The sequence below is a fragment of the Oryctolagus cuniculus genome, chromosome 18 (genome assembly GCF_051225735.1).
Source record: "Oryctolagus cuniculus isolate XC-2025 breed Fujian yellow rabbit chromosome 18, ASM5122573v1, whole genome shotgun sequence".
In the NCBI taxonomy this organism is placed as follows: Eukaryota; Metazoa; Chordata; class Mammalia; order Lagomorpha; family Leporidae; genus Oryctolagus; species Oryctolagus cuniculus.
This window is the reverse complement of record NC_142884.1, coordinates 29,189,873-29,208,946: the sequence shown is the minus strand read 5'-3', so window position 1 is coordinate 29,208,946 and position 19,074 is coordinate 29,189,873. Positions and strand designations below refer to the sequence as shown.

Below are 19,074 nucleotides of genomic sequence, written 5' to 3'. Positions count from 1 at the left end.
CTTTGTGAGATGGAGATGTGTGTGCACACAGGCCTGCATGGGGACAAGGGGCCAACCGTGCAGAGGGCTGGGGCAGCACATTCCAGAATGTTCTATCTTAGCAGAGGCATTGGCAATGGCATCTGGGGACTAGTTGCTTAAAGGGGCTTAACAAGCTTTGTTGACACTAAAAAAAATGGGTTTTTAAAAATCAGGATAAAAGAATTTCATGCCCAAACAGAACTTGGAAACTCCCATGTTCATTATTTGACACGCTGAGTGGCATGTGTGTGTGTGTGTGTGCATGGATGTGCATAGGGGGGCATGGTCTTCAACTTGACTCCCCTCACCAACCTGATGTACAGCCCTGCACTGCACGCCCAGCCTCCTCTGTCTCAAGATGAACTGGTGTCAGCTCATCAGCAGCAACCTGAAAATAACCCATCTTCCAGGAGTCGTGTCCTCAGAGCTGGCCGCAGGGCCGCCCTTGGAAGTGGGCCACCCTGTTGGCTTGGGTCTTTCCCAACTTCCACAGAGCTGTTGGGTGGAATTTGGGGTCACAATGAGCGTTTTCTCAGGAGAGGAATCAGTACAGCTGGATGGAGCTTGAGGGTGGAGAAGGGCTTCCATGCAGGGTGCAGGGAGCTACTGGGGTTTGGCTAGAGCCTCCAGCCCCTTCCCTCCTCTGAGCCTGCTCCTCCATGCTGGACAGTGGGTGCCGCGTGTCCTGGGGCCACCACTGCATCTGCAGGGCAGAGGGCAAGAGCTGGCACCCACAGTGGGCATTGGGCAAGTTTGTTGAATAAATGCAAGAATCTCCATTGGAAATCAACTCTTTTCTGGGCCAGCTCCAAAATGGGCCTTTTAAAAAATTTGAGTGTAGACTGTCACCAGGCACAGAAAGGAAAGATGGCAACTTGGGAGTCTTCTTCTACTGTAAGTGGCCATGCATGTGCGTGTGTGCTTGTGTGTGTGCACGCGCATTGTGGACACAATTGTCCATGGCACCATTCATGGACACACCTGACCCTATGCCATGGCTGCATGCAGGCTCTCTCCCTCTTAGAAATAAACATCAAAGTCATTTATTTCCCCCCCTCGCAAGGTGCATGCACAGTCCATCTCTGGCCAAGGAAGTCAGGTCTCTTGTTGCAGAGCCTCCCTGCCATGCACAGTCTGTCTGGTGGTCAGGGGCAGAGCTGGGGCTGAACATGCTTCCTCCAGAATCCATCCGTGACCTTTGGGGAATCTCTTGGCCTTTGGGGAATCTCTTGGCCCAGGACTCAGTCCTGGTTAGGGGTCAAGTTCTGCTCCTGATCCATATGGCCAACATTCCCAAAGAGGAGAGAGATGCAGCACCTGTTCCAATGGCAAGAAAGGAACTTGGGCTCCTTCCAGTGGAAGGCACCCCTGGAGACGCAGGGACCCTCAGGCTGGGGTTCAATGCCTTTCCAAGCAGAGCGCCCCACATGCCGTTCTGCACAGGCCGAAGGAGGGCAGAGAAGACTATTAAGGACAATTACACAGACCAGCTTTGATTGTTAGCGTTTAACAAACAGCTTTGAGTTCTAATTTTCTGCAAAACACATACTGCAGGTACAATTTGTACTCATTACCGTATATTGGGAAAGTTATTAAAAACACTCCAACTTGTTGGAGAGTTCCTATGGCATCAGCCCTGGATTTTAATTGGTTTTTATCTAGTTCTATAAAAGATCTCTCGAAGCCCAATCCAAGTCCCTGCCCTGGATATCATGCCAGCTAAAGGACAGGGAGCGAGCCTGCGATGGGATAGGGTGAGTCCTCCCCTCCTTCCAAACTGGAACAGTGTCAACAAGCCACAGGGAGATAATTTATCCTCCTTGGGATGGGCACAGTTACCAAATGACAAAGTAACAGTGTTTCGTAACATAAGGGTTAAATCTTAATCTCTGAGGTTTGCAAAGCTGCTACTCGCAGTCTCCTTAAAATTTAATATACCTCGTTAATGCTTCCTTGCAAACACTGAAGGATTTTTATGATTATAATCATGTGTTACAGCACCTAGTACTGTTTCTAAGCAGCATACTAATCAGCTTAATGAGATATTACTGCACTTTTTGTTGACTAAAGCAAAATCCCTTTTATTGTTCTAAAGCCTGTCCTTTACTTTATTTTTTCCCAAAACATTATCTTGTTTTATTATGTACCAGTAAATATCATGCCATTGGTGCGTGTGGGTTTTTTCCTTTCCTTTCCTTTTTTTTTTTTTTTTTTGGCCAAATCATAAAGTGATCTCTTTCATCTCAGACTGGTGAGTGTGTGGAATATAGAACCCTGAAACAAAAGTTCCAAGGGCCTCTGGGCTAGCCGGGAAGCCACTCTGCTGTAAGGCAAACTTTGGCCAGCACCAACAGGTACAGGTGCTGCCATGAGAAGCAAAGGAGGCTACATGTTCCACCCAGACCCTTGATTTGTTATTAGGTGTTGTTGAAAGTGGTAAAACATTAATAATTTAAATGCGAATGAGTAATTGCAGTCTGTAAATAGAAAATAACAAGGAAGACGATCTCTCGCCACAACAAATTGGAGGAGCAATGCCATATTGCATAATTGGCATTTAATAATTCATTTTTTATGATTGTTTTTGACTTTAACTCCGTAGCATTATCATGTGTAGGTGAGGAAGGCGAGAAATGCGGATTCCGCACCAGCGCATGGCGTCGCTTCGCCGAGCCACGGTTCCTGGCACCCATCTCAACCCTTGTCTTCCTTTGCAGGGATGGAAGAAGCGAGCCTGTGCCTTGGCGTGTCTTCGGCGGCGCCGGAAGCCGAGCCCCACCTGAGCGGCCCGGTCCTCAACGGCCAGTATGCCATGAGTCAGAAGTTGCACCAGATTACATCTCAGCTCAGCCATGCCTTCCCGGAGCTGCACGCGCGGCCCGGCGCCGAGGAGAAGGCCCCCGCGCCCCTGGAGGAGAAGGCGCATGTGCCCATGGGCGGCCAGCCCCTGGGCAGTCAGATGGCGCTGCTGGCCAACCAGCTGGGCCGCGACGTGGACACCAGCCTCAACGGGCGGGTGGACCTGCAGCAGTTCCTCAACGGGCAGAACCTGGGCATCATGTCGCAGATGAGCGACATCGAGGATGACGCGCGCAAGAACCGCAAGTACCCGTGCCCGCTGTGCGGCAAGCGCTTCCGCTTCAACAGCATCCTCTCGCTGCACATGCGCACGCACACGGGCGAGAAGCCCTTCAAGTGCCCCTACTGCGACCACCGCGCCGCGCAAAAGGGCAACCTCAAGATCCACCTGCGGACGCACAAGCTGGGCAACCTGGGCAAGGGGCGCGGGCGGGTGCGCGAGGAGAACCGCCTGCTGCACGAGCTGGAGGAGCGGGCCATCCTGCGCGACAAGCAGCTCAAGGGCAGCCTGCTGCAGCCGCGGCCGGACCTCAAGCCTCTGCCGCACGCGCCGCAGGCCCCGCTGGCCGCCTGCAGCCTGGCGCTGCCCGCCGCCGCCCACGGCGTGCCAGACGCCACCAATCCGGTGCCCTCGCCCAAGCCGGCCAGCGCGCAGGAGGACGCCGTGGCCCCGGCGGCCGGCTTCCGCTGCACCTTCTGCAAGGGCAAGTTCAAGAAGCGTGAGGAGCTGGACCGGCACATCCGCATCCTGCACAAGCCCTACAAGTGCACGCTGTGCGACTTCGCTGCCTCGCAGGAGGAGGAGCTCATCAGCCACGTGGAGAAGGCGCACATCACGGCCGAGTCGGCCCAGGGCCAGGGCCCCAATGGCGGGGGCGAGCAGTCGGCCAACGAGTTCCGCTGCGAGGTGTGCGGCCAGGTGTTCAGCCAGGCGTGGTTCCTCAAGGGCCACATGCGTAAGCACAAAGACTCCTTCGAGCACTGCTGTCAGATCTGTGGCCGGCGCTTCAAAGAGCCCTGGTTCCTTAAGAACCACATGAAGGTGCACCTCAACAAGCTGTCGGTGAAGAACAAGTCCCCCAGTGAGCCCGAGGTGCCCGTGCCCATGGGCGGCATGGCCCAGGAGGCGCACGCCAATCTGTACTCCAGGTACCTCTCCTGCCTGCAGAGCGGCTTGCTGGCGCCAGACAAGGCGAGCCTGGGCGAGCCTGGCCAGCTCTACGGCAAAGGGGAGCTGGCTCTAAAGGACAAGGAAGTGCTGGGGAAGCTGCTGTCGCCCGCGTCCGGCGTGGCCCACGGCCTCCCAGAGGGCGCAGGCAGCGGAGGAGGCGACAAGCACTCGCTCCTGGGCTGCCTCAACCTCGTGCCGCCGCTGAAATCCAGCTGCATCGAGCGGCTGCAGGCGGCTGCGAAGGCTGCGGAGATGGACCCTGTGAACAGCTACCAGGCTTGGCAGCTCATGGCCAGGGGCATGGCCATGGAGCACGGCTTCTTAGCCAAGGAGCATCCGCTTCAGCGCAACCATGAAGACGCGTTGGCAAACGCCGGAGTTCTGTTTGATAAGGAGAAGCGGGAGTACGTGCTGGTGGCGGCAGATGGCTCCAAGCAGAAAATGCCTGCTGATCTGGTTCACGGCACGAAAGTGGGCAATCCGAGGGACTTGCCGAGCAAGCTGGACCCCTTAGAAGGCAGTCGGGAGTTTTTGTCCCAGGGGCTGGGCCAGACGCTCGACTACAACCTGCAGGGCCCCGGCAACATGAAGGAGAAGCCCACCGAGTGTCCCGACTGCGGCCGGGTGTTCCGCACCTACCACCAGGTGGTCGTACACTCCCGCGTCCACAAGCGGGACCGCAAGAGCGACGAGGACGGGCTGCACGCCGGGCTGGAGGAGCGGCGCGGCTCCGGCAGCGACCAGGAGTCCCAGTCGGTGAGCCGCTCCACCACGCCCGGCTCCTCCAACATCACCGAGGAGAGCGGCGTGGGAGGCGGCCTCTCCCAGACCGGCAGCGCCCAGGAGGACAGCCCGCACCCCTCCTCGCCGTCCTCCTCAGGTACGTAGGCCGGGAAGACGCGGGCCGCCGCGGGCGCCCAGAGCTCCGCCGGGCTCTGAGGTCAGTGTGGCTGGGTGGCGGGCGGTGGAGGCAGGGCCCTGCCTGTCTTCCCTGCCTCGAGGGAAGAGCTGTGCGTTCTCCTCCCTGGCCTGCCCTTGGGCACTGGCTTCTTGGGAAGTCCACCGGGCACACCTCCTCTTCCTCCCCTGGGGTGCGGATGGCCAGGCTGCCACAGTGCCCAACCCATCTGCAGCTTGACCCCGTACACTGTTACCAGGAGCTGGCGTTGGGCTCCCTGCATGGGTGTTCCTGGGTCCAGACTCCCGCCCGCCCACCGTCTTCGGCTTTGCTTATCCCCCCCACCCCCCCACCCCCCACCCCCGCCCCAGTGCCCTCCTTTGCGCACGAGCGCGTTCCCTTCACCGGACCACACCCATCGCCCATCCCAGTTAAGAATGACCTCCTGGCTTACCCATCAGGTGGGTGGGACCTGGGGGAGGGGCGTGGGTGAGCTCCAGTTTGTTCTGTCAGAGGTTTGCCCCACAGATACTTGCTCGCGTGTCTTAAACCCTGCCGTGTTCCACGGGGGATACGGCTGGAGGGATCTAAAATAGCAGAACGGGAAATCTGTCATCAAAATGTCTGTGAAATAGTGAAGCTTCCTGGCCCCGGCTGACACCCCCCCCCCCACACACACACGTCCACGATTGCTAAATTAAAATCGCTACCCAACAGCAGGTAAGAGGTTGCCTTCATCCGCATTTCCAAAGTCCCTTACTAATGGATGGTAAATTGAAAGTTATATCTCTCGCCCTTTATAAAGAAAGCACCTCGCTAATACTGTAATCATTCTGCAGCCTAACAACAGAGGAAATCATGCCATAACAAATACCCTGTTACTAATGGCAACATTGATTTCTACAATCAGCCATTAAGTCTAGAAAATGAAAGACAGTTTGAGGCACCTCGAGGCACTGCCTTGCCCACTGTTCAAGATGTGGTAGCACACTGTTGAGGGTCATTTTGGAAAAGTTTTTTCTTCTCTTCTTCCCTACCCCCCACCCCCACCCCTTAGCAGTTTTGAGAAATCTCTTAGTTTGGGAGGCAATTCAGTAATTCACTGCTACAGTTATTAAGTAGACGCCAGTTGAGTTTTGTTGTGGTTGTCGTCTTTGTCGTCATCAGCTTACACTTCTTCTGGGACAAAATTAGTACTGAAATCAAGTGTGAGTGTGCCGGCTTATTGCAAACCAGTAAAGAATTGTCCGACGCATAAATCTGAGCTGCACATTCCAGAGATTCCGATAGCACTTAATGCGGCTGCTTAAATACCCATGAAACACACTGTCTACTCCTGGAGTCCGGGACTCCTTGGCGATTTATTACTGGTGAGACAGTGTGGAAGAGTCTCCCCCAGCGCCGAGCGCACCGCAGAGGGGTACCGTCCCACCAGGGTGACCGACTGCTGCCTGGAACACTCTGCAGGGCAAAGCTGGGGCTCTGGAGATGCCCGGCTCCTTGTGGGAGCTGGAGCCCCCCTCCCCAGGAGGAGGGGCAGCCGGGTGCCAGGCCTCCTCGCTGCTTCTTCCATGGGGTGCAGCTTCACTGCAGATTGGAGCTGGGAGCTTGTCGGGGCAGAGGGCAAAGTGACTAAAACCCTAAGTGTTCGTGGAGTTCACTCTGACAGCTCTCCAGTCCCTCTCGGGGACCTGCCGAAACCGGAAGGTCTTGCCAAAGTGCTCAGCTTCATCAGTGATGGGCTTCTGGCCGAGCGATAGCCCCGTGCTATTCCTCTCTCTGTTGCCTCCCTCTCTCTGGATACCCTGGGCTGGGGGGGGGGGGGGAGAGCCCATTTTGCTGAAAAGAACCAGCCGTGTACTTATAACTTGACGGAGACTCTCACTTGAGTTGTGGTTATCGTCTCACTTCTGTTTCCCTCATTGAAGGATTTTACAATTGTGAATACTGATTCTTTCATTTCTGGTTGACTTCTTTGTTTTCTTCATATTCAAATGAGACCCTTTCATAATTTTCTGACTAAGTAGGAAAATTGATGGCGGACCAATATGCAGCCCAAGTCAGCTGTGCGCCTGCAGCATTCAGGTTTTCCTGGGATCTGGGACTCTTAGCCAAATCTGGTTAGCCTTCCCTCTTATTCCTAACAAGTCTGACTTGTAGGAAGTGCGAGGAAAATAAGCATTTAAATAAAAAATCTTGACACAATAGCTATTTTATTATTACCTGTTAGAGAGAAGCCTGCAAGGTGAAGGGGAGGAAAAAAAACATTTTTAAGCCCTTAAGTAAAGAAAGAAGTACTTATTAAGGCTTCTATTAAGAAATAACTGGAAAACACGGTTTTACAAATTTCTCAGACTGCATAACAATGTCACAAAACTTCATTTGCATCACTTGATTCTTTTTTTGTTGAAAACTGGGTCAGTAGGGCCTGAGAAAGTATTTTTTCAGATCTCAACCAATGAATTCTTCTTTATAAAACGCTGCTCTTAACATGATAGTAGTTCTGAATTCATCATAAAAACCCTTTTTGCCAGAGCCTCTTAGAACAGATCTCTAGAAGAAGGCTTACAATGAGTGGCAGAGGCGTCCTTTGTTATCTGATGTAATTCTTTGCAAAGGAGATTGGGAACGGAGTGGCTGTTAAAAATGTCTTGCTCAGACCGAGACGAAGAAGGGGGTCAAGTTTGCAATCAAACAGTTATTGCCGAGATGGGCGACTGTCACTGGCTAGGCTAATGTGGGATGCAGCTGTTTGTTATGTGAGCAAAAGAATGTTTGAATCAGTGAACATGTGAAAATGATTCCAGTGAACCAGAAAATGTGTTTGTTCTTGGCTTTCCAAACTGCTGAGAACCAAGCTTAAGATCAACTGCGAAAACCAGGACCTTTGACAAATTGAGAGGTCATATTTTCTAACAGAAAACGGACAAAACTGGTCACACAGATCACTTCCCCATCTTTTCCTTTTGTTTTATTTTTGGTGTGGTTGTTTCTTTTTCTTTTTTTTTTTTTTTATCTGATTTGCCAATAATTTCCCACCCTCGTAGATGCCATGTCGGCCTCCCTGCCCAATGCAAAGGGAAACTATTTGGAAGGCAGCAGCTTATAAATTTTACTCTTTTATGACATTTAGAGAGCGGGGTGGCTGTTTTGAGGCTTCTTCGTTTCTGGCTTTGCGTGCAGAGGTTCTGATGGCATTCATCTTTGCATCTCTCCCTAAAACCTCCTCTAAGCCCGGGCTCAGATCCTGGCTTTGTTGGGAGTTGGGGAAATGACCAAAGTTCTTTTCCTTCAGATTTTGCTTTGGAGATCACACTCCCAATAATTAAAACTTAATGTACTAAGAAACGATACTGTTCATTATATCCAACAGGGCAGTTACCTTCCGAATTCCCCGTAATTTTGGAGTGGGGATAATTGAAGTGCTGATGGTGGGAAGGGGTAATTGAATGCATTGACCCTCTGTTCATTAAATAAAGTCGGCTAAGTTGCATGATCAATGGAAAGCCAGGGAGAGATGCAAAGAGGAAAATATCGTTAACCCCTGCTACCTCTGCTGTAATATTTTGAGATGGGCGAGGGTTATTTGATCAGCTGGGCTGAAAGCCCGGCCAGGGCTTCTTTTGTTGCCTGAACCGCATTCCTGACATGTTGGGTCTCCATCCTGTGTAGGCCCATTGACCACAGCCTCAAAGGCCTTCTTCTCCCGGACCCCCGTGCATTTACATGTGGTGTATAGTGATATGATAGATCTTCTTTCTGTTCCTCGTGTGGCTCCCCCTCCCCAGCCCTTGCCCCCCTACCCCCCCGCCCCCCATTCATGATCAACACAGCCTGGCCCACACAAACAAATCCAGGCATCTAAAAGGAGGGGGAAAAAAAAGGAAAAAGAAAAAAAAAATTTAAGTCTGAGGATTAAGATCTTCATTTTTTTTTTTTTGCTTGTGCATTCCAATTGTTCTTAAAATATTTGGCAATGTCAATTAGTAACTGAGCAGAGTTAGCTGATGAACACAATTTTCCAGTAGACTGAGCACCCTATTGTTGCCTGGCGAACAGCAGATTTCTGAGGTCATTATCATTCGCTGGTTGCTTGGCCCAGCTGCTTCCTGCTGCAAAAGCCAAACTTTATACTGGAGCTCAGGGATGGCTGCAGCAACAGGGGGCTGGGAGGGGGGAGAGGGGAGCTGGCTGCAGAGCCGAAGACAGGCATTACCAGCGGAGGAAACAGAAAGGAAAAGTTTCCAGGGAATTCCAGGAAAACTGCCCCGTCAGACTCCTGCTTCCTGTTCCTCCCGGCTTCCTTTCCACCTCCAGGCAGGCGAGAGGAAGGAGCCGGGGGACACCCGCGGGCCTCGTGGGCACTAATCTCTGGGCTGGGCAGAACCCTGGGAAACAATGACCCCATTTATGTGTGTCCTTAAGGCACGGTAGCCCCGATCCGAGGCATGTGAGCCAGGGACTGCCGCCAAGACAGGCTTCTTCACTTTTATATGGAAAGCATGGGAAAGAGGTTGCTGTTTAAGATGATATTCGGAACTTGAAAACAGGGATGACAAAGCGAGAACCTCATGGCATTTTCCAGAGGGTGTTTTTTTTTTTTTTTTTTTTTTTGGAGCAGACACTAGGCTGAAATTCCGTATCAAATCAGACGTAGCGTCCAGGGCTGCCTCTGCCCACCCCGGCTTCTGTTTCTCCCGGACCTGTCCCCGGACTGTCCCCTGGCTCCCCGGCCCCCTCCCCACCTCCTAGGTTGGGAGCTGGTTCAGTGAGATGAAAAGCTGCACTTTTTTTTAAAGCTCAGCTGTTAAAGCCCAGCGCCATATGCAGCCCGCGCGCGTCCCTGCCGTGGGAGTGTGTGCAGGCGGCCTCCATGTTTGCGGAGATTTACGGGGCTCTGCTTGTGTGTGCCGAAGCTGTGCCCAGACGGACGGTGGCCAAGGCCCTGCCTCTGAGCCGCAGGCCCAGGTGGCTGCCTGCCTGCGCTGATGTGGGGTGGGGGTGGTGGGGGGGTTGGGGCGACATCAGATGTGACAAGGGTCAGAGGCCCCAGTGACCTCGCTGTCTGGGTCCTCGCCTTTCTGCAGGTGCTCCGTCCACCCCGGGCAGCCTGCTGATGCCGCGTCCCACATGGCTCTCAGGTACTGCTTACTCTGGGGCTGTCGCGTTGCCTCCCTCCTTCCCCGAGAGCCGATCGCCAACACGCAGCTCCTTTTTATAAACTTCCCGCTCACTTCGTGAAGTTTTATTATCTTGTGTTTCACAGCAACTGCTGGGGAGTGCTCTGGGACACTCGGGGGTTCCTGCTGTCTCTCTTAACCCTTTGCATGGAGTGATAACTCCCACTTCCTCGGGCTGGGGGTGCCGATGCTGCCTGTCTCTTAGCATCTCAGAAAAAGGGGGGATTGTACGGGCTACAGAGGTCTTTGAATTGGGGGTGTGACGTCAGGGATGTGCAATGTGAAATCCCAGGTTGCAGAGCCCTCCTTGGGTTCCGGTAGGTTCACAGGAAGCCATCTGAGGTGCAAAGGGTCAGACCAGGGGCCAAGGACCCCCAAGCCTTGCCTGTGTCCCCCACACAGCCTCAGTTTACCCATCTTCAGAGTGGACGCCTCTCTTTTCCTCCACATGTGCTTCTGGTTAGCGTTCCTGCCCACGGAGCCCTGCCTGAGACGTTTCAAGAGCTCTGTGGGGCGTGCCTTCCTGATGCGTGTTGACACGAGGAATGGGTATATTCTCTGAGATCTGAGTTCAGGGGTAATCAGGAAAACACAGATCAGCTGGGCACAGGTTACAAGAAGGCAGCGGATTAGTCAGTCCATGTCCAAAATGGAGCCTGGAGCATTCGCTGTGTGCTTCCCAGTAAGTGGAACGGTTGGTGCCGGGCTCAGGCCCTGGCCGCCACCTCGGCTGTGTTGGGGCTGGAATTAGCAGTTTGATTGGCAAGCAGCCATCCTGTCCCTTGGCTAGAGCGGGTCTCGTAAGCTTCCAGGGGCTGCCTTCCACCCGCTGGCTGCCTGTGCCTTCAGGTAACAGGGAAATGACACCCACCGTGTTGTGGGGCTGCCCCTCTTCAGAGGGTGGCTTGGGGTCCTCCTGCAACCCCCCCCCCCCAAGGATGCCGATGCATCCAGTCCCTTCTCTCTCTCAAGTTCTGTGACCCTGTCATGGGGAGTTCCCTCCTGGGGAAGGCAAGGTAGGAAAGGTCTGCTGCTCCTCTGAGAGAAAGTGCTGGAAGGTGGCCCCCGATGCCTCGAAGGGGTCAGGGCAGGACTGCACTTCTGTTTCACTGGAATCCTGCGGTCTCTGCTGGATTCTCAGAGAGAGCCTGATGGAGGGTCTGGAGTTGGAACGCAGAGGAATGCAGTAGGGGATCGTTTGGGAAGCGCCGGAGCCTGGAAAAGCCGGGGAGTGAGCAGCGGGCGCCTTTAACCGCGGCGCTGTTCCGAGCGGGGTGGCACGGGTGGAGAAGCACCTGCAGGGATCGGGAGATTGGGTCTGTGCAAGCTTCCTGAACTCATGATGATGGGGCTGGAACCTTTGCCATCTGTGACCCTGGGGTCTGCCCGCTGCCCTTCTGGGCTCCTCTGTCGGCATCCGAGAGGCATTGTGCCACAGCTGCGGACCGGGCTTGCACACACAGAGAGGAAGAGGGCCCTCCCGAGGGGTGCAGGGCAGAAGGTGGGCTTGCAGGTGGTGGCGGTGGTAGGGGAACTCTGTGATCTCCCCGGGAAGTGAGCGTCGCTGGAGCTGAGAGGAGCGGGGGGCCCTGGTGCCTTTTGTTGGCAGGACGGGGCCATAGCAACATTTACCTAAGCTGTGGAGTCTGGCACCGCACAGCCAGGCACCATGTGGAAAGCTCTTCTAGAAATCCGTGGGCCCTCCCCAGAGGAATGTTGGGGAGCAAGGCTTGGGCAGGCCTTTTTCTTGGGCAGCACCTGAGCAGGCCGGGGGGTGGGGTGGGGGCGGTACTAGGGGCCCCCTCCGTGTGCACCTGGACTTCAAGCCTGGCTTATTTTCTCTTTGTCTGGAGCACACTTGCTTTCCGGGGCTGCACTTACAACTATTTATTTTGCTTTGTGTTTCGAGCGCTGTCTTCACCGGAGACTTTGGCTGCCCTGGCTGTGATGGCATGGAGCCAGCCCCGGTGATCGACATGACGGAAGGGACCAACACTGTGCCTGTCCACGTGCTGGGGGCACAGGCTCTAGAACATGGTGGCTTGGCCGGTGACAGAGCCAAGCTAAGCAGAGAGATTTGACACAACACCTGCTGCGGAGTCCCAGAACAATGGGTGCGTGAATGCCACCTCCCGCGACCTGCTGGGTGGGGTGGGCCCCCCCGGCAGAACAGGAGCTGTGCAAGCAACAAGGGCAGCCATCCGTCCAGGCGGATTCGCTGGCCTGCTGGTGTTACACCCCTCGGAGAGGAAGTTGTCCAAGGCTGAGCTTGGGGTGGGACCCATCTCTGTGTTGCTGTCAGCCTTGGGGTGTTGTGTGACATGTGGCATGTGTCTGGGAGAAGTGAGAGGCACAGCACAAGCTGACTCCTTGGCGGGGCTGCCCACCACGCCACATGGGGGAGCGGCCCTCCCCCTGAGGGTACCCAGCCAGGATGCCGACTTGATGGATGTGTGCGGGCTTGGCTCTCCACCGGGTCAGTTTTCAGCTTTCTTGGTGAGCCAGTGTGAACCTTTGGGGAGCCTCTGTCCGCTCTCTGGGTGCCTGGGGGCTGGGACGCTCCAGAGAGCGATCCATCCCCTCCCTCGCCCAGATGCCCCGGGTGGGACCTTTCCCTAGCCTTGCTTTCCTTCCTCCTGTGTGCCCTCGGCTCCACCGCCCGCGAGACACCGAGTGTCCCCTGCTCTTCGTTAAAGCAATGTCCAGAAGCTTGTACCTCTGTGCTTGTCGTCTGTGGCTTTAGGACACCCTTGCCCGTCTTCAATCATCTTGAGAGGCATTTTGGAGCCCTTCCAACCAGCTTGACGTTGACACCAACATCAAGCGTGGGGGTTGATCCTCTCCTTGAAGCTTGGTGCACACACCCGTCTCCCGATTGCCACGGCTAAGTGTATTTGGTTGACTTCATTGCGACAATAGGTGTTTTCTTCTTCTTCTTCTAATCATTTCTACTTTACTATTGCAGTGATGCCTCAGCAGTGGCACTGTGTGACATGATCCCTGGTGGGGGAGTGGAGCCAGGCACTGTGTGTCCCTTTCCCACTGGGGTCTGACCCCCCAGGAGATGTCCTTGTTCGTGACCTTCAAAACCTTTCTGCTCGGCCTCCTGCAGGAGGGCACTCACAGACTTGGTGGCTGGTGGTGTTGAATGACCTTTTAATCATTTTTAAACTATAAGATAGGTCTTGTTCATCTTGGACATCTAAAAGCTAAACATGCGTAAAAAATATTTTTCAAGTGCATATTTTAGGGGCTGGCGTTGTGGTGCAGTGGGTTAAGCTGCCGCTTTGATGCCAGAATCCCATTGTCCCATTGTTCTGCTTTCAATCCAGTTCCCTGTTAATGTACCTGGGAAAGCACCGCAAGTCAGCCCAAGTGCTTTGGCCCCTGCACCCATGTGGGAGAACTGGATGGAGTTCCAGGTCCTGGCTTCTGTCTAGCAGCCTTTGTGGCCATTTGGAGAGTGAATTAGCAGATAGAAGCTATCTATCCCTCCCTCTCTCCCTCCCTCCTTCCCTCTCTCTCTACCTCTTTCATGCTTTCAAAAAGATTTATTTATTTATTTTGGAAGTCAGAGTTACAGAGAGAGAGAGGGAAGAGATGAGAGAGGAAAGATATGAAAGAGAGAGAGAGAGAGAGAGAGAGAGAAATAGATCTTCCATGCACTGGTTCACTTCCCAGAGGTCCACAATGGCCAGCACTAGGCCAGGCTGAAGCCAAGAGCCAGCAGCTTCTTTTGGGTCTCCCACAGGGATAGCAGGGGCCCAGACACTTGGGCCATCCTCCTATGCTTTTCTCAGGCAATTAGCAGGGAGCTGGATCAGAAGTGGAGCAACTGGAACTTCAGTGCCCATACAAGATAGTGGTGTCTGGGGTGGCTGCATTGCCTGCTATGCGACAATTCTGGCCCCTGTAACTCTTTCAAATAAATATGTGCATCTTTTAAAATGCATGCTTTAAAAATGCATGCCTCTTAGAGATAGCCACGGTGAGTATTTTGGTTCAAACCACTCGGGTCTTCTTGATGCACCTGTTTAGCCAAGAAAGGATTGTACTGTCCAGATGTCTGTCTAAGTCCTTACTGGACTGCACTGATATTTCACACAAGGGTCAGCATAATAAGTGTGTTAGGCTTTGCAGGCTACATGATCCCACTTCTGCCATACATGAAAGAGTGTAACGCTGTTCCAATAAAACTTTATTTGCAAAAACAGGTGACAGGTTGGATTTGGCCCGTGAGCTGTTGTTGGTATATTCCTGTCCAAGGAGTTACCATCCCCACCCCCCTTTTTTTTCAAGGCTTGTACAAGCTCCTTGAGGAAAGATTGGAAATCTGGAGAAGGAAAGAAAAAATTGCCATCTGTAAAATGACTTGGCCAACCCCCTGATGCCAAGCACAGCACTTGCTGCCCTGGGCGAGCATTTCGGCAGAGCTTGTGTTCTGCGGGTGGTGACCGTCTGCGGGTCCTATGCTTAGGAGAGAGGCCTGGCAGGCGGACTCTCCCTCTCCAGGCCCAGGAAGGCCACCCTGGGGCTGCACAGGTGTCGCCCGTTACCTGCAGCGGCTGCGGCTTGAGGCCGTTTCTCCCTGAGCTGGAGTCTCTCTGCTGGAAAACTCCTCCTAAGACCATCCTGAAGTCTCTGCCTGGGACTGAGCAGCTCCCACACCAGCGTCCTCTGACTCACTTGTTCATTCATAAATACACTCCTCCCTGTGCTCCATCATTAATTCATCTGTGTATTCATGGAAGGATGGGCTGCTTAGCAAGCAGGTTCTGAACACCAAGCGGTGTCCTCAGTACTGGGGATGCAAAGGTGGGTGGAGACACAGCGCAGCACACAGGCGCTCACAGCCTGCGCAGAGGGGGAAGATCGATAACTCGGAGTGTGAGCTCGGGGGTTGTTGGATGCCATTGGTACCCGCGTTTGTTCCTCAGGGACCTCGAACGGGTCAGGAACCTCCCAATGACGAGTAACATGCTTTCCCTCTTAGAATCAGCCAATTCCGGTGGCTTCCTGGAGGAAGCAGACACGTGTCCCCAGCTGGACGGTCTGACAGCCTTCCTGTTTCCCTGGCTCTGAACTTGAGTCTACATTAGTGGGTTGTTGTACATGGAAGAGGCCCTGGGATCCTCTGAGGAAGGGTCTCCCACCCCCAGCCCCCGACCCCACCTCAGGTCTGGAGGGAAGTGAGCAAGACGGAGTAGGATGAGAGTGAGTGTCCGAGGCATGGCGGGTTCCCTGGCCGGGGAAGGGGGTCCTTGGCGCGGGCAGCCAGGCAGAGGCAAGACGGTGGCCCAGAGCAGGTTTGGGAGGGGCAGGTTCCCGACTCCACCTTCTGAGCCCTTGAGCAGGCTGTCACTTCTGTGTGGCCTGAGAGCTGGGATCAGCACGGGGCAGGCGGGCGGCTGGTCCGGTGGTCTCCCACTGGACCCCATGCTGAGAAGGAGGGCCCAGGCTTTGTCCACTGGACCTGGTGGGAAGCCTAAGTCAGGAGCTGTTGCACTTGCCCCACAGGGGACTGGCTAGGTTGATTGGACGGCCTGTACCTTGCCCTCCTCCCACCCCCATTATGGGGTGACAGAAAAGTCTGTGGAGAAATGGAAACAGGGGCTGGCACCGTGGCTCACTTGGTTAATCCTCCACCTGCAGCACCGGCATCCCATATGGGCACCAGGTTCTAGTCCCAGTTGCTTCTCTTCCAGTCCAACTCTCTGCTGTGGCCCGGGAGGGTAGTGGAGGATGGCCCAAGTGCTTGGACCCTGCACCCATGTGGGAGACCAGGAGGAAGCACCTGGCTCCTGGCTTCAGATTGGCGTAGCTCCGGCTCTAGCAGCCATTTGGGGGGGTGAACCAATGGAAGGAAGGCCTTTCTCTCTGTCTCTCTCTCTCTCACTGTCTAACTCTATCTTGTAAAAAAAAAAAAAATGGAAACGGTATCTAGGAGGGGTCTTCATAAAGTTCACGGAAAATGAGTGTTCTAGAAGAACGTTGCCTGCATTTCAGAATCATTGAGCCAAGCAAATCCCATTTTCCATGAGCTTTTGGAAGCACCTGTGATGTCACATCCTCCTCCATCTGTGGCATTGGCCCAGGGGCCCGGACACTGTGGGTACCACTGAGTGTGGGCACTTTTGGGAGGCGGGGCGGGAACCGGCCCGAGCCGTGTGAGGTCGGGCGGAAGCAGTCACGCCAAGCCCATGACGAGCCTCTAATGGAATCGATCGTCAGACGCCTGGCTGGCAGGTCAGAGGCCAGTACACTACCTGATGTGTGAGAGACGGCTTGGAGCAGTGTGTCGTGGCCCCACGCGTGTTTTTAGGTTCCAGCCGCTCTGCTGGAAGTTGGGAGCCTGGCTTCCCTTCTCTGGGCCTCGGCGGTTTCATCCGCATGGCAGGAGTCGGGTGGAAAAGAGCAAAGACAGTGAGGCCTTTCAGCCTGCAGAGGCCCTGGCCCTCGCCTCCCTCCCAGCTGCAGTCACCTCTTCCCGTCCCCTCCTCTTCTCCACTCCCCAGCCCTTCCTTCTCATCTGTTTCTTTCCTTGGCCTGGGAGGCAGAAACACACATACACACACACACACACACAGCTCACATCCCTTGGTTCACTCTCTAAATGTGCAGAATGCCTACCTGGAGCTGAGCTGGGCAGGGCTAAAGTCAGGAGCTGGGAACTCAGTCCAAGCATCGCCTCTGGGGACAGGAACCTGTCACCTGAGCCATCACCCCTGCCCCCAGAGTCTGCCTCAGCAGGAACTGGAGCCACGGGTTGAAGCCAGGTGCTCCACTGTGGGCTGTGGGCATCTCACCAAATGCCCAGCCCAGAGGTAGCTGTGCAAGCTGTCATCTTCTGTCACTTGGGCGGAGACCTTGGAGGCACAGGGCCTGAGGATTTCATAGATGTCTGGCTTATTTTTGCATCTGAGTCTTATGTTATTTCTGAAGACTGCTGTGCCCAGAGGGCAGTAGGGCCAAGGAGCCCCCCTTCTGCCTCCCTTCCCCTTGGGCCTTGTGCCACCACCTGTCCCCCCCAGATGTCATGGGGGCAAAGTCCAGCAGCCACAGGGGCACCCCCAGGGTCTTGCTGCACCCAGCGCTGCTACAGGTTTGCTCTCCTGGTCCCTAGGACTACACTGGCAGGGCTGCCTCAAAGCAGGAAACTGTGGTAGTCCTGGCTGAGAACTCTGGGGTAGGCTCTCAGGCCTTGTGGCCCAGCAAGGGTGCTTTGGCCTGTCTGTGCCTTGAGCGCCTCATTGTCAAAACGGGATGAAAGAGCACTTGCGTCTCTGTTAAGTGCTCAGCACAGACCCCAGCATCAGCAGGTGCACACTCAACGGAGTCTGCTGTGATTGCTGTTTCTACACCATGCAATGCAAAACCAACTTTGGCAAGGTGGGGAGCTTGGCCCAGAGATTGGCCCTCAGGAGGAGCACAGCACCAGGGGCACAGCACTTCACTGGCCGAGCCCCCTTAACTCCGGTTGTCATTTGCCTGTGTCCCCAGAAAGATGGTGGCATCAGCTGTTGTTGCCACACCCTTTCCCATGGAGGGGGCAGTCACGGCTGCTGCTTCCTTGGTGTGGGCTCAGTACAGGGTGGTCCACTCTGCCCACTGTCACACCCACATTAACTGCAGCTGTAACTGCAGGGGTTCGGTGGCTCCTGGAGGTTGATCTGACCCTGCGTGGGGTGCATTCAGCAGCTCCAATGGAGTCTCCCAGGACTCCCTCCCCTCCTAGAGGCAAAGCAGGTGGGCTGTAGACCCTGCCCTGGGCTCTGACTCCTGTTGCTGTCCCCACATTTCTCAGGCATCCCCAGGAGTCTGCTCTCACAAAGTATCTGCACTGGAGAGGAGAGAACGTCACCAGGGCTGCAAGCCAAGGCCTGGGGACTCGCAACGCTAGGAAGCAGCAGGGCTGGATTTGAACCCACATCTTTCTGGACTCTTGCCTTTCGATTCCACTGTGGGTTGTGCTGAGAGTGGGGTGAGCACAGCAGAAGGCAGAACCCAGCTTGCTGTGTGTGCAGCTCAAGCCTGACAAAGCCCAGCTCCTGTGGGACCAGGCTCCAGGAGACAGAGGACTCCTTCCCTGCCTGCCTATCTCAGTGGGGTTCATCCTCACAGGTCTCCTGGAAAAGAAGCAAGGAAGGCGGCGAGCCCTGCACCTGCTGTACTCAGCCCATGACTGACTGGGACCCGCCTGAGCCCCATACTTGCCCTTGAAGCAGCTCCTGAAGCTATGGTTGCAGGAATCCCCCAGCCCACGTTCAAGTTCACACGTGCAGCAGGTCGCCAGTGCTCAAGACAGGGAGTAGGAAAGGGGAAATGGCCCTGAGAGGCCACAGGAGTGTGGCCTCGAGGTGGAGCTGAGGCATGTGACACAGCGCACCTGTGTGAGCTTGCCTGAGTCTCAGTTTCCCCACTCTCCTTCAGAGCCGCGATGCCCTGCTGACCCTTGCATGCCCTCCTGTGCAGCTCCACGTGGTAAAGTGGCCTGGGGGCGTTGGTGGTGGCTAGAGAAGGGGACACGCAGGCAGAGAGACACTGCTGGCACCGGCAGGCACAAGTCCTGCAGGCACACTCACAGTTCCCTCCCCCAACCCCAGCTGGCTCCCTCCCATCCCACTCTTTCTCCAGAAGAGGGGTCCCCCACTGGGAGATGAAGAGAAAGAGAAAGAGGAGGTCTCTAATCCTCCTCGCAGGTCAGTCCGTCCTCTGAGGTGTAAATTAGGGGGGCAGGATTCTCAGCTGGGAAGGCTTCCAGAGGAGGCGGCTGAGTTCTTTGTTGTTGCGCCTCCCCTGGCACCACAGGCTGAGCCACCACGCAGTCGCATCACACTGGCCCCACGAAGCCCGATGCTGTGGGCTGTCACTGTGCCCTGGTCCCAGCGCAGGTCCTCTGGGGGCAGCGCCCAGGGCTGGGGAGGTAGGTCAGCTGCATCATTTCC

General features: G+C 54.9%; 1 protein-coding gene across 7 annotated transcripts in view; it reads left to right on the top strand.

The window, feature by feature from the left end:
• The window catches only part of ZNF536 (zinc finger protein 536), a 458,035-nt gene that overhangs the window by 202,304 nt on the left and 236,657 nt on the right, over positions 1 to 19,074 (top strand). For all 7 annotated transcript variants that reach the window (XM_051833366.3, XM_089319697.1, XM_051833363.3 and 4 more), the window contains one exon: positions 2,739 to 4,931. In XM_051833366.3, the coding sequence (XP_051689326.2) occupies positions 2,741 to 4,931 (2,191 nt within the window). In that variant the 5' untranslated portion in view covers positions 2,739 to 2,740. The remainder of the gene's footprint in view (positions 1 to 2,738; positions 4,932 to 19,074) is intronic.